We start from the raw sequence: 15,164 nt of genomic DNA on the forward strand, positions 1-15,164 counted from the left end.
GGAGTTTTTAGATAAGCTTCAGAGAGGCATATTGTGTCTTTCGGATTATCTATATATTGAACTATTTTGCTATCTCCTTCGAGTTCAATATATCTGGGATGGACTTTATATATAATTTTGAAATTATTTGCACATCATGTGTACCTTAACTCCTAAGCATGCACACCATCAGCCTGCACCATCTCCATGTGGTATCACAACAGAACCTAAGAATTATATACTGGTGCAGCATAATGTGCTCCTCTCCAATCTGTTTGTTGTTTTAACGTTTGATAGACTGTTGGGCCACCACATAGACTAAGCATCAAAATCGTCATATGGGTAATCCATATCCCGATACACCGCAGCTTCTGCCATCGTGCTTATTATCCATTGTTATGCGCAGTGTGAACAGCGTACAGGTGAGCCACTGCACACTGACCTGCATACATGAACACCAGGGTTCACAAGTCTTAGATAATGTGCCTGTGCAGGGAACTTTCTCTACTCTCATGCCCCCTCCAATGTAGGCAGCTGCTATTGACTGTCAAATTCCTGTAACATACTGTTAACATTTTAAGTGAATACTTTTGCACTTTTTTTCAGTGTACAACTTTGTGCATGGCATGACTTCTGAGCTCACGTCCCAGTTCGCCACAACTTTTGAAAAGCACAGTTCTTGTGAACTGAACTTCAGATCTGCCTGATCTACATGGTTATATGGCAATTAAGATGAATGTGGTAGCAATTGTAGTTAAACAAATGCTTTTCAAGGTTGTCATATATGGCGGCAAGCACACTTATGTTCTTGAGCACATACATGTGCATTTATAGTTTACTCCTTAATCGTGTGTGAGATGCATCCAAGAATGTCGGACCCAAATGTAAGAAAGAAAAACACAGCCTTTGCACAAGAACTTATGATAGCCAATTTTCCAAAGAACTAAAAGCTGACATGTCCAGCTTTTAGCAATAGTAATCTAGACTTCTTCTGTCCTCGTTCTCATGACCATTACATGAGGTGCACAAAAGATACTACAGTAAAACCTTGTTAATTTGACCCTCATTAATTCGTAAATTCAGACTTGCCCTCTGGTCTCAGCAGGCGTATGTATTATTCAATGCAATGAAACTCTCGTTAATTAGATTTGGCCGCACATCAATTAATTCAGACAACTTTCGGAGCTCACCGAGCGAGGAGCACCGCAAATTTGTGACGCAAAAGAGTGAAAACAGCGCTAGCGTCTAACTGAAACAAAACAGTGGAGTCCGTATAGCCATAGTCAGCAGAAATTGTATGTTAATGGCAGCAGCGCCAGAACGCTTCGTGCCCATTTGTGCCTTCAATGCCTTTATTCTTCTGTTTACTGCCGCGCATAACACCGCGTTGGCCACGTGCTTTCATAACTGCGTAATTGCTATCCAAGATGGCATCGATAACAGCCACGGTTTCTTCTGCAGCGGTTGCTAAAAACAGTGGTTTCATTTTGACTTGCTACGTGTGTCGGCCACGTACCAAAAAAAGTTCCCATACATGATTGCGTCGATAGCGACCGTGGTTTCGTCCGCAGTTGTACTGAACAGTAGGTTCGTTCTCAGTGCATGCATTGGCCGCGTGCCTTCAGCACCGAAAAGTTGCCATTCATAATCGCGTCGATAGCGGCCATGGTTTCTTCCGCAGCAGTTACGTAAAGCAGTAGTTTCGTTTTGACTCGGTGCAAGGCTGTCGAGGACGAAGAGCACCGGCTACATCGCGGTGGACGGACGATCTGTTGGGGATCAGCTCCCTGGCTAGAAAACAATGTGGATGAGTGCGCGGATGAGTACAAAACGTGTCGCAAATGAAGGCATGCGCTGCGGCCATACTGAGAAGGAAGTCGCAAGGCCTTGATCGCCGCTGCGAGAGCCAATGAGTCCCGACATGACGAGAGTTGCAGCTTCCACATTGCTTTTGTGCAAAATAGAAACAGGATTTGCTCATTCATTCACTAAATAAAAGCGTGTTGATATAGTTAACATTTGCTTATTGTTTTCTGGATACCCTTGATAATTCGAAATTCGGTTAATTTTGACATTTTTTTCAGTCACGTAAAATTCAAATTAACTAGGTTTTACTGCATTACAAAGAATGACTAGATCTAGTTAAAAAGTAACGAACAATTTCTGTATAATTGTTTCTAGAAATTTAGTCATTTTACAGAATAAGGTGATGCTCATGAATAGCAAATCTCAATGTAATCGCCACAGACTTCACCAAACCTTCCCAAGAACCCACAAGGCCCACAAGAGTGATCTAAGGTACCGATGCTCAAAACCAGAAGGCCCAGATTAACCCTTTCGCTGTCACGGACGTACCGGTACGTCATCGCGCTTCCCCCCCCACAGTGTCACTGACGTACCGGTACGTTCTCTATCGTGCGTTCAAAATTTCGCGCCTGAGCGCAAAGCTGGCGCTCCTAAACTGGCCACGCCATCTGTTGACTCTTTCTACAAGTTTGTATTTTCGCCCCGACCTGTGTAGTACATGTATTGAAGAGTACGGTGCGACTGCCACTCCCCCCTTTCTCTTCGCTGAGTGGCGCGGTGGCTCCGCGTTCGCTGGATCATGCGTCGCGCGCGTGTAGTTATGGGTTCAAGGGTTGTTCTGCCATCTCCGCTGGTTTGAAGGTGTTTATTTTTCTTCTGTTGGTATGTTTGCTACGGCGCGTCAAATTCAGGCGCACACGCCGTTGCCTCTCCGAAAAGAGTGACTCGATTGCTGCTTTCGCTCTCTCGCCGCACCGCCGCTTCCGACTTGCAGCAGTAAACGTAAAGCCCTTCGAACTTTGTTTTAGCCTTTTTCCATCTCCCTCTGTCTTCTTGATCACACAACATCCCATTTCTCTCCATTGTGCTGGCGACCGAAAGCGCATCCTTCCTGCGCGCGGTTACTTTCGGATAGCTGAGGCGCGCGGGACCTTCGTCTGCTCATTGGAGCGGTGGCTCTTCTGATTCAGAATACGAGCAGAGCACGGATTTGGACTTGGACAGCGTCTCATGCGAGGAAGAGATGAGTTCCGCATCGTCAGATTCGGATGTTGAACGGATGTTAGTCCGGCTGATGATGATGATGATGTTTACTAACAACAGCTGCAGAACACTGAAATGTGCATATTGCATTGACTATGTTATTTGTATACCAATCATAATCAAAAATAAATTGCAATGTTCATTCCCTGTTATGCTCGTTCCCTGAAACCAAGCCGACACTGGGGGTGCGTCACGGCCAGAAAGGTCCGACAGCGAAAGGGTTAAAATACTTGGGGCACAATAAAGTGTGTCTGTTGTTATGATATTTTACTATGCATTTATAGAGTGACACAAACTGGCATCCTTCAGTATTGACTCTGATTTCCAATCTCTAAAAAAGCTTATTAAAAACAAGTGCAGAACAGAACACATTTACCTTGCCTTTGCCTGCATGCATGAGAGTCTGGCAGTTAGCAATAGTGTTCCGCAGTGAAGACTCATCACGAATGCACGGAGCATACTGAATTTCAAAGAAGAGCCCCCGGCCTGTGGCCTGCACAAAAAAACAGACATGAATCGTGAACACATTTCCTTACAGAATTGTTCTTACACTATAAAGGATCAGCTATACTACTCATTACACAAAATGTATGGTAAGGTAACTGTGCAGAATGTTATCTAAGGAAAGGTAGAAGTTCTCAGCCCCCCAGCACCAAATAGACAGTTTTGGAGCCAGACACACAAGCTGAAAAACTGAGTGCCAACCCAGAATAAAAAGCGGAAAGATGCATGGTCTAATATAGCAACATGAAGTTGTCTATTCCATGCATACTCACCATAGCTTCGCTAACAACGTGCCTGGTTTCCAGAAAAAAATAACTTGTGCAACATGCTTTCTGTCTGATGTTGTGTAAGCCAAGTAGCCTAAGCAACAAAATGACAAGTTTTTATAGCTGTGTATTAAATTTTAGTCTGCATGAACCTAACAAAGATGCGTCGCCACAAAACTGCAACATCAAAACAAGACGGGTGCTGAAACCAGTGAACTTTACTGGCTCAAAACTTAACATGCATGAATGGTCAGGGGAACCAAGGGACTTGATTTTAAATGCATAAGCATTTCTACGACTACCCAACGAAGAAATCTGTTAGCCTGTTTGTCACACAAGATTGATCGCTATAAAGAAATTAATGTATAAAAAAACAATAAATTCGAAAGAAAGAACGTTGGTGGTGGTGAGTTTGCTACCTATGACCCGACACTCAGAAGCCAAGTGTCTTACCTACTGGGCTAAACACCCACGCTTGCAGAAGGTGAGTATATCTGAACCATATGAATGTGCTGTACCACTGGTACAAAACAAATCTCAAAGAAGAACAGTTTCTATAAAAGCTTTGTTGAAAGATTTGGTGATGGTAGAATAAAAGCCATCTCTAGGACTACATATAGAGCTGACTTGGAGCATTGTAGACATTCGGAAAACTCTGATCTTGCGAAAATTTAATGCCAAACAGGCCACATATCTGATTCAGTTTGGTGGTTGCGGGATGCGCAACCATCAAAGAGTTGGGGTGCTCCTTTATCGACTGAAATACCACCAATCTCTGAGGGCTCATGGGCTTTGCGTTGCGCAACACAGATAAGCAGTCAATGACTTCACAAGGATAAGGAGTGATGAGGGGTTATATAAGTCTCCTCACAGCTGATAATGGTTCGATGCGGATGGATAAGGTACTAAAGAGCGATAAGGGCTTATAATGGTTGGAGCAATTCTGATAAGGTTAATAAGAGTGGTATAAAGTCCGATTAGGTTGATAAAGATGAATAAGGGTTGATAAGGCATTTGCTGTGACATAGTTACTAGCGCTAACAAAACTAATGGAAAAGAAGTTGGGACAGGACAGAGCGACAGGACACTAACGCTCTGTCCTGTCCCAACTTTTTTTCCATTAATCTTGTTAGCGCTAGTAACTATGTCACAGCAAATGCATCAACTAGCCCAACTTTCTGCGTTGATAAGGCACAAATTGACTGCAATAAGGTTAATACCTAACAACCCGATAAGGGTTGATAGGGGTCAATAAGGGTTTATACTAGGTAGATCAAGCTTGATAACAGTGATAATGACACCGAGCTTTGTGGCACAATACTTACGCATACTTAGACAACTCCAGTGGAGCTTTCGCATTATTTTTTTTTGTTAATAACAACCACATGAAGCTAATTGAAGCATAGGAGAAATAAACTTCATACAAAAATTAAATGTATAGTTCCTAGGCAAAAGGGAAAAAGTGGACGAAAAGACAGCTTGCCACCAGTGGGAGTTGAGCCAACAACCTCTGCATGGTACATGTGACACTCTACCAATTGAGCTATAGCAGTGGATGGGCCCCACCAACTTTCTAGACTAGAGTATGACTATGTGTGTGCTAAATTTAGCACTAGGAGTATTAGGTAGTGCCACTCATGGCCATGGCGGTAAATGCAGAACATTTATTTCAACCACATGTGTTACTTAGTACAGTCGAATCTCGTTAACTCGAACAGGCTTAATTTGAACTTCCGGTTTATTTCAACTGATGCTGTGGTCCTATCAAAGTTGTGTATTCCAATGGGCAAAAACGCCTGGTAATTTGAACTCGCCAGCACTTGCGACGATTAATTCGAGCATAACGTGTTCCGACAATGTTTTCGTACTGTGACAAGACACCGCGGGTGCACGCGTGTATAATTAAGGAATTATGTCCCGTGACAATTGCCCCTTCCTACTCTTGGTATGCTTCACCGCAATACTTAGAGTATGCTTCATCGCGTAACCCTGCTGTGAGGCGCAGCTGATTTTCAGGAACTGGCATTATGCATCACGCCGTGCTTTCCGAGCTTCGAAGCCAATTGCGAAGATTACAAAGGCAGAGTCAGTGCCATTGCTGACAGTGGCAAATTCGTTCAAAGGAAAACATGGCACCGAACGACAAGAAGCTTAATAGCAAACGTCAAAGCAGCTGGGTCTAGTGTTGCCGTGGTGGTGGCTATGGCTACGAGCAGATCTGCATGCGAGAGCGCCGGTTCGAGGTGGTGAGATAATCAAAATGGCGGTGGTGGTGGCTTTGATTAATGCCGTTTCAGACCTGCAGCCACGAGAAAAAGTCAGGAATATCGGACGGCGAAGGGCTCTCGCATCCGAAATTTCCGACGTTCCTATATGTTGAGTCTATGGGTTACATGGTGGCGCCGCGAAGCCGTCTGAATTATCGAGCATGTCCCAAAAATCAGCCGTCCGGAAAATCGTTCGTTGACGGCACATTGGCTACTCCTCCAGCCGATGACACGGCGTCAAAGAAGATTCATTACGGTCCCCCTCTGTTACTCGAAGTCAGCATTAGCGTGACTTTTGTTCCCTTTCAATAAAATTACAGCTAATTTTCCCTCATACAAGCACAAATTCCCGGATTTTTTCCTGAGTATCTCCAAACTATCCAAATCCTTGAGAATTCCTGGTTTTCCAGGTCGGTAGACACCCTTTATCACAGAGCACACTTGATACGAAAGTGTATTGAATCAAATAGAAGAGGAATAAATTATCTTCTGGTATTATTTCCAAACAACATGTTTATTAAAAATAATTAAAAAAAAAAGCTAAAGCAGTGTTTTGTAGAAGAAAGAGTTATACAAGAACGACATTGTTACTCTGCACAGAAAGACATCTAAAAATTTTCAGAATATACATCTTCAATACAAAGCCCTGTGTCTATTCTAATTTGTGTGATATTCTAGCAAATATAATCTTTTATGCAAAAAGATCTCTTGAGATATAAAAGAACATTAACTCTAGTAACTAGCCCTAGCGTGATGCCGAAGTCGACTACCGACGGTCTTTTCGCACGAAACTCGACTCCTTGCGTGGCCGCTGACAAATGATACCGACTGAAGGCTGTTAACATCATGCAGATAAGAACTGTGACCTTTAGAACACGCAGGATATCTTTGTATCAGTGTACGGCAGCTTTCAAATGGTTCGGCGAAGAAAGCAAAACTCCGTAGTGAAATCTTATGAACTGAAGTTGTCTTCTACGCCAATGCTGCTTTCAAAGTCAAAAAGCTTGCATGCAGATGCATTGAAGTAAGTAGAAGCGTGACGTTTTCATGCATGAGCGGCACGCAGTGGTGACGCCATCTTGGAACCTACGAGCGCCCATCACACCGACCACGCCCCTTCTCCGGAGGCACTTTAAAAACGTATGTGCTGCATAAAAAGAAAACCAAAAACCAAAACTGACTACATAGTTTCTAAATAATCCATTGAATGGAGCTAGCTATCTGTGAGCGCTCAGAAAGAGGCAAAATACAAATTTGTAACTGTCGATAGCAGGTTATCGATAAGAATAGGCACTAAGAGAAAAGTGTTAACAAATAAAACTTAAAAGAATTATTATTTCCCCTGAATTACTCTTGTGATTATTTATTTGAATTTTACATACTGATACCGTTTAAGGAAATGAGTTCATGATAGTGACAGTGGCATGCATTTAGGAGACCTACAAAATGTATCACTCACTGCTCCGTATTGTGTTCGCTTCACCACAAATGGGAGCCGATCGTCAAGTGGAAGGCAGACTATGTCAAACTCTCCCTGGTTGCAGAGATGCTGTGAGCAAGAAGGGACAGCATAGATTAAACAGTATAGATACTGGCCAAATATAGTAAAATTGTTTTGCTACACTTTCAGCAATAGTGACACATCATGAAAAAACAAGTTGGTTGAGTAAAATAGCAAAAGAGCAGACGTACACCTTTTGAAATCAAGCCTAATTTCATGTCAGAACCATTGTGAGGGCCTTAATAACTGACATGGTCATACAGCAATTTAATGCTTTACTAGATGATAAACAGTTGCCAAAATGTTAGCCTCATGTTGAAGGATTTGTGAAACATTTACTACGTGAAATTCTTTTTATCATTATACGGTATGCAGAGCTTAATTTTTCTACTGCTGTAGCTGTTTATTCTTGTGTTTGTATAGTACATTGCATTTAAAATTAACATGCTGTTTTGCTGAGATGCTTGTGTTGTTGTTTTGGTTACCCCTCATATTGTACCCATTTTAGTGCCTTCAACTCCTCAAATGGTCCTTATACTGGCAGTACTATATATATATATATATATATATATATATATATATATATATATATATATATATATATATATATATATATATATATATATATAAAGATAAATGTGCCAGTGGGAAACGTGCTCCTCATGGACAGGTTCACAAAATTAGCACAGTTTTGCATTACTGCATTCCGATCTTCGCGATGAAGGAACAATACAGCTTCAAACCCTGATATTAACTTGAGTGACCCAAGTTAAGCCCTCCCCATATATGGGCTGGTCCTGAAGATAGTAAAATACCGGGCCGACACACGGCAGAAGTGAAGTAGGTGCTAAACACTCCCCATATGTGAGTCGATCCCAAAGATAGTGCAATGCCGGGCTGACCCGCAGCAGAAGTGAAGCAGGCATTAAGCACACCCCATACGTGGGTTGATCCCGAAGATAGTGCAATACCAGGCCAACCCATGATGGAGGTGCAGTTCACCATTAAGGGGTCCATATGCACAGCTTCGCTCGCCATTCTTCTGCATCGCCCCATCCTTCCATCCCTCACTATTTTCACAAAGACCACTCCTTTCGAACAATGAGGGTGCTCCTTTCATTGGTGCGCTTTCTCCAGGATCTCCCTGCCCTCTATTGTAGGTCTTTCATCGGCTGCTCTCTTTGCTTTATCTGGCCAAGCTTCAATAAACAAAAGTACTCCTTACTTAAGAGTGGCTGCATGATCGCTTTGAGATGGCTGCTTGCACAGAACCTTTAATTGCCCTTTGGAGCGGCAGCTCCTTCAACTCCGAATATGAGCCAGGCATGGATGATAAGCTGTCATCTGATAAGTCCGAGCCTGGCTCGCACTCTGACTCAGAAGCTTGGACTCAGGAAATGACAGCCTGTCATGCGCGGGCAGAAGAGGCAACTTTGACATCAGATTCTTACCCTGACATCATGAAAAAATACTGAATACGATGCTCTTCTCCAGTGTGCTGCATGTATTATTATTTTTGGATGATAAGAATGTGATGACCGTATTAAGGAAGCACTTACCATTATCTGTGTCATTTTTTTCCCTGATATATAGCCAAAAATAAACAATTGTGTTTATTTGACAAGATTATCCGAGAAAAAATTCGGCGTGGGAGTGCGTCAGCTCCAAAAAACTCGAACTCTGAAAAGGCTAACTTGTTCTAAGTGATTTCAGACAGGAAACCAATGGGATCGCACACCCGGATGACACCACCAACCGATTCAACATAGAATGAACAGGGGTGGGAAGACATAAATGGAGATTCATCGCTTTGACCAGTAGGGATGTGAGATAAATAACATCAATTTATAAAATGCGGGCTTAGTACAAAGGATATAAAGTTGTCCCTTTATGTTCACAAGCACCTCGCCAAATTAATCCATTCATACACAACCATCAAAATCATTTAGGGGTCCATCCATTATTAAATTTTAGAGCACAGCTCTAATCGAGATTAGCCTAAACATGTGTGAGGGCATTTAAAGCTTAAAATATAATTTTTATTATTCGTCCTGATTTTCAGTTTTCCTGATGGGCACGCTGGTAAACATGTGATTTAATAGAGAGCTTGTGTTGCCACTGTAGTCTGTTAGGATTCACGCGGCTAAAGTATTAACAAGACACAACTGAAAGGTGCATAAAACCAACCTGAAACATTTTTTCTTGGGTAACCGAGACCGCAATGATGTCATACTTCTTGGCAACAGGAGACTGAAACTGAACAGTGGCAGATATTTTCAAGGCAACTTCAAGAAAACACAAACATCGGGTGACAACTATTTGTTTTCAACAGAGATGGAATCCTTCTAATTAAAAAATTGGTGCAGCATCTATTATCTTACATTATATAAATATGCTATTCTTTTGGATGGTCTAGTGGATGAATAAGCTGACTGAGAAGTTATATACAGGGCTTTTTGGTAACCTGTGCCAAGTGTTTAAGAAATTGGAACAAATTAAACCAGCTCAATATTGTTCACTGCCCTCATGAGTTTAACATTTTTGTACTTTCTTTAATCATCTGCACAGAGTGATATAGAATGACAAAATTTATTTTTAGGTGTAAACCTACATTAAAAAAAAATCGAATTGGGAATATGTACCAAATGCCCCAACTTTTGGTGCTTCAAAAAGTTGCATAGTATAGGGGGAGTATTGAGAAATATATATTCAAGTTACTTCATCATGATATCTATTGTGCATTGAATTTTCTTGGATCTCACGTGATTTTATTGCTGTGGCATGAGGGTAACAATGTTGTTACCCTCTGTTAGGATTCACGCGGCTAAAGTATTAACAAGACACAACTGAAAGGTGCATAAAACCAACCTGAAACATTTATTCTTGGGTAACCAAGAAAGCATGAGGGTAACAATGTTGTTACCCTCATGCTTCGAATGTACCATTTAATGCAGCATATGTGCGTGAATAGGCCATAGGCAATGGCAGTGTACATGTGATTAGAACTTTCTCAGATTCATTATCTGCCCAGCCAACCTCCTTGACCCGATACCTGTTTCTGTTCATCAATGTGAAAAACATTACCATTCCTGCAAAACTAGTCACAGGCCTTTTACAGTGTCTCACAGGGATGGATCTTTTCAAGACACCTGTATTGTGGTGCAATGGGATGCCCTAACTATTATTGTTTCTTGTCACTACAGATAACATGCTAAATAAAGCAATCTAGCAAGTTGGTGACAGAAATCCCTGAAGAACCAAGAAAGACAAGGTGAATGGAGGGGAGTGTCACTAATTATAAGGGAGGATAATAACATGTTTGATGTAACCAAGTTATTAGCCTGTCCACATTCACTTTATCTCAGACTATGTGCCATAGTGTGCATGTAAGTTTTGACTAGTGTTCTGTTGTTGCAATAAATGCACATTCATTGCAAGTGGCGGGATTGTAAGAAGTGGGCGCGGCCATACTAAGCCTGACTTCAGCACATTTCTGACAAGGCACTGCCGTGTTGTTTAAAGGGTCCCTGAAACGGTTTGGAAAAATTTTGTAGACGTGTAGGGTACAGCCACATTAAAGCATTAGTGCCACAATTTAAGTCAAGTGTCTCATATTAGGAGAGCTGTGAACGATTACAAGTTATCCTCCTCCATAGCCATGCGTCATGATGGGACACCATGTTGTCTACTTCCGGTTGTCTAGGAGAGCATGCGTGAAGCCTCTTCAACCTCTCCATCAGCTCCAAGTCGAGTGGTAGTCGATCCCAAGCGAGAGTTATCGAAGCAGCATGCATTGCGAGCATTCTGTCACACTACCGAGCATGTCCGGTATTCCAGCAAACAAAGGCGAGCTGGGCTTTTCAACGGGTGAGTGGAGGCATAAACTAAAGACTCTCAATACTACTATTGCTGTGATGAAGGAGCTTTAGCGTAGACTTCCGTGAGCGGCCTGATTGTTCTGCACGGTCGAGTCATTTGGTGGCACAGAGCTTAAGGGGGGACATGGGTTGTGGAGATTATTACCTGCATCTTATGGCCAAATCTGATGAAAATATACAAGCTTACTTAGTTTTTCGTGCTGATTTCAAATATGCAATAATCTTTCTTGTAGGTTCATTAGTTCAGGAGATTGACGGTGCTGCCACTCTATTGTTTCCGGAGACAATGGAAAAAAAACTGCTGAGCAGAAATTGAATATTATTGCATAGCTAGATACTATAATGTGCAATAACTGCAATGCTGCAAAAAGTTTTCAAATGTAATTTTAATTAGCCATTCTGCAGGTGATCAAAATTCTTTCCTTGACCTAAGGCTACCACACCAAAAGAAAATTCATAAAATGGAAATATACATACGCACAAATTTGAAATTCTGCTCTCAGCACTTTGTAATATGTAGATTAGGCTTTCTGCTAAAGAAAGAATTAGTGCTCTAGCTGTTCTAGATCATGAGATATCACTTCGACAGTCTAGTGAAGTGACCCAAAAACATGTTTTGAGAAAAGTGAGAAAACGTGCAAAACCCTACTTTATTTACAAATTTACAGCTGTAACAGCTCAGTAGGCACCAGGCATGTAGTCCTGCTGACTCCCAGCTCCGGTGTGCCGCTTTTTGAGGGACTGGCACAATTCAAATATGCAATAATCTTTCTTGTAGGTTCATTAGTTCAGGAGATTGACGGTGCTGCCACTCTATTGTTTCCGGAGACAATGGAAACAAAACTGCTGAGCAGAAATTGAATATTATTGCATAGCTAGATACTATAATGTGCAATAACTGCAATGCTGCAAAAAGTTTTCAAATGAAATTTTAATTAGCCATTCTGCAGGTGATCAAAATTCTTTCCTTGACCTAAGGCTACCACACCAAAAGAAAATTCATAAAATGGAAATATACATACGCACAAATTTGAAATTCTGCTCTCAGCACTTTGTAATATGTAGATTAGGCTTTCTGCTAAAGAAAGAATTAGTGCTCTAGCTGTTCTAGATCATGAGATATCACTTCGACAGTCTAGTGAAGTGACCCAAAAACATGTTTTGAGAAAAGTGAGAAAACGTGCAAAACCCTACTTTATTTACAAATTTACAGCTGTAACAGCTCAGTAGGCACCAGGCATGTAGTCCTGCTGACTCCCAGCTCCGGTGTGCCGCTTTTTGAGGGACTGGCGCAATTCAAATATGCAATCATCTTTCTTGTAGGTTCATTAGTTCAGGAGATTGACGGTGCTGCCACTCTATTGTTTCCGGAGACAATGGAAAAAAAACTGCTGAGCAGAAATTGAATATTATTGCATAGCTAGATACTATAATGTGCAATAACTGCAATGCTGCAAAAAGTTTTCAAATGTAATTTTAATTAGCCATTCTGCAGGTGATCAAAATTCTTTCCTTGACCTAAGGCTACCACACCAAAAGAAAATTCATAAAATGGAAATATACATACGCACAAATTTGAAATTCTGCTCTCAGCACTTTGTAATATGTAGATTAGGCTTTCTGCTACAGAAAGAATTAGTGCTCTAGCTGTTCTAGATCATGAGATATCACTTCGACAGTCTAGTGAAGTGACCCAAAAACATGTTTTGAGAAAAGTGAGAAAACGTGCAAAACCCTACTTTATTTACAAAATTACAGCTGTAACAGCTCAGTAGGCACCAGGCATGTAGTCCTGCTGACTCCCAGCTCCGGTGTGCCGCTTTTTGAGGGACTGGCGCAATTCAAATATGCAATCATCTTTCTTGTAGGTTCATTAGTTCAGGAGATTGACGGTGCTGCCACTCTATTGTTTCCGGAGACAATGGAAAAAAAACTGCTGAGCAGAAATTGAATATTATTGCATAGCTAGATACTATAATGTGCAATAACTGCAATGCTGCAAAAAGTTTTCAAATGTAATTTTAATTAGCCATTCTGCAGGTGATCAAAATTCTTTCCTTGACCTAAGGCTACCACACCAAAAGAAAATTCATAAAATGGAAATATACATACGCACAAATTTGAAATTCTGCTCTCAGCACTTTGTAATATGTAGATTAGGCTTTCTGCTAAAGAAAGAATTAGTGCTCTAGCTGTTCTAGATCATGATATATCACTTCGACAGTCTAGTGAAGTGACCCAAAAACATGTTTCGAGAAAAGTGAGAAAACGTGCAAAACCCTACTTTATTTACAAAATTACAGCTGTAACAGCTCAGTAGGCACCAGGCATGTAGTCCTGCTGACTCCCAGCTCCGGTGTGCCGCTTTTTGAGGGACTGGCGCAATTCAAATATGCAATCATCTTTCTTGTAGGTTCATTAGTTCAGGAGATTGACGGTGCTGCCACTCTATTGTTTCCGGAGACAATGGAAAAAAAACTGCTGAGCAGAAATTGAATATTATTGCATAGCTAGATACTATAATGTGCAATAACTGCAATGCTGCAAAAAGTTTTCAAATGTAATTTTAATTAGCCATTCTGCAGGTGATCAAAATTCTTTCCTTGACCTAAGGCTACCACACCAAAAGAAAATTCATAAAATGGAAATATACATACGCACAAATTTGAAATTCTGCTCTCAGCACTTTGTAATATGTAGATTAGGCTTTCTGCTAAAGAAAGAATTAGTGCTCTAGCTGTTCTAGATCATGAGATATCACTTCGACAGTCTAGTGAAGTGACCCAAAAACATGTTTTGAGAAAAGTGAGAAAACGTGCAAAACCCTACTTTATTTACAAATTTACAGCTGTAACAGCTCAGTAGGCACCAGGCATGTAGTCCTGCTGACTCCCAGCTCCGGTGTGCCGCTTTTTGAGGGACTGGCGCAAATTTTGTGATGCTTTGCATTTCTTGGCTGATGCTGTCATTTGACGCCTATATTTCTCGGCCATGAGGGTGCGACTTTGCTCGCTCGGATTTAGACATAGTTCTTTCATTATGTCCTTTGAGGCCCTTGCCCTTGCACACAGCGATGTTCCCAGTATGACCCACGTTCAGTTCGGCGTAAAGTTCGCGAACCGACCGCGCGCAGTCGCTCGTCAGATTACGCGACGCGCGATCGGCCGCTGGCGTCAACTTCGTCTTCACGTAGCTCTGGCACGTTTTCGTGTGAAGAGCCCGACGGCTGATGCCCATCAACGAGACAAACGTCATTGAGCGCGGTCTGTCGGTTCTCCGCTGCCTGCATGGCACGCGTAGCCAAAACGTTCACAGCAAAGGGTTTCATTCGTTCAGCACTGTGAACGCGCAGCGAGCTCCACACCGACGCAATCTCTCCACAATTTGCGCACATAAAACGCAGCTTCACAGCGAGTCCGTATTCCCGCTCGTCTCGGACGATTTATAAGGCACCACTGCAGATGTTGCAGTTCGCAAATGTTAATAATGTGTTCACGGCACTCAAATTCACAATCGTAAACGTAGTCCCATCAGGCGGGCGAAGTGCATCGTCGGTGCTGTCACCCACACTCGCGTTTCCTCTCCGTCGCTGGAGCGGAAGACAACTCCGATAGCTTTGCTTTGGCTTTCGCTTCCTCCTCCTCCCGCTTGGAGGGTTGTCGGTAGATCGTATCTTGCCGTATGCGAGCGCTGGGTCGAA

General features: G+C 42.0%; 1 protein-coding gene across 3 annotated transcripts in view; it reads right to left on the reverse strand.

Moving 5' to 3' along the window:
- The window catches only part of Rpp30 (ribonuclease P protein subunit Rpp30), a 42,441-nt gene that overhangs the window by 20,770 nt on the left and 6,507 nt on the right, over positions 1-15,164 (reverse strand). For all 3 annotated transcript variants that reach the window (XM_050188121.3, XM_055076568.2, XM_055076567.2), the window contains exons 5-7: positions 9,774-9,842; positions 7,545-7,634; positions 3,425-3,541 (exon numbers count right to left, since the gene is read on the reverse strand). In XM_050188121.3, coding sequence (XP_050044078.1) covers positions 3,425-3,541; positions 7,545-7,634; positions 9,774-9,842 — 276 coding nt within the window. The remainder of the gene's footprint in view (positions 1-3,424; positions 3,542-7,544; positions 7,635-9,773; positions 9,843-15,164) is intronic.

This window comes from Dermacentor andersoni, chromosome 2, assembly GCF_023375885.2.
Source record: "Dermacentor andersoni chromosome 2, qqDerAnde1_hic_scaffold, whole genome shotgun sequence".
NCBI classification, from domain to species: domain Eukaryota; kingdom Metazoa; phylum Arthropoda; class Arachnida; order Ixodida; family Ixodidae; genus Dermacentor; species Dermacentor andersoni.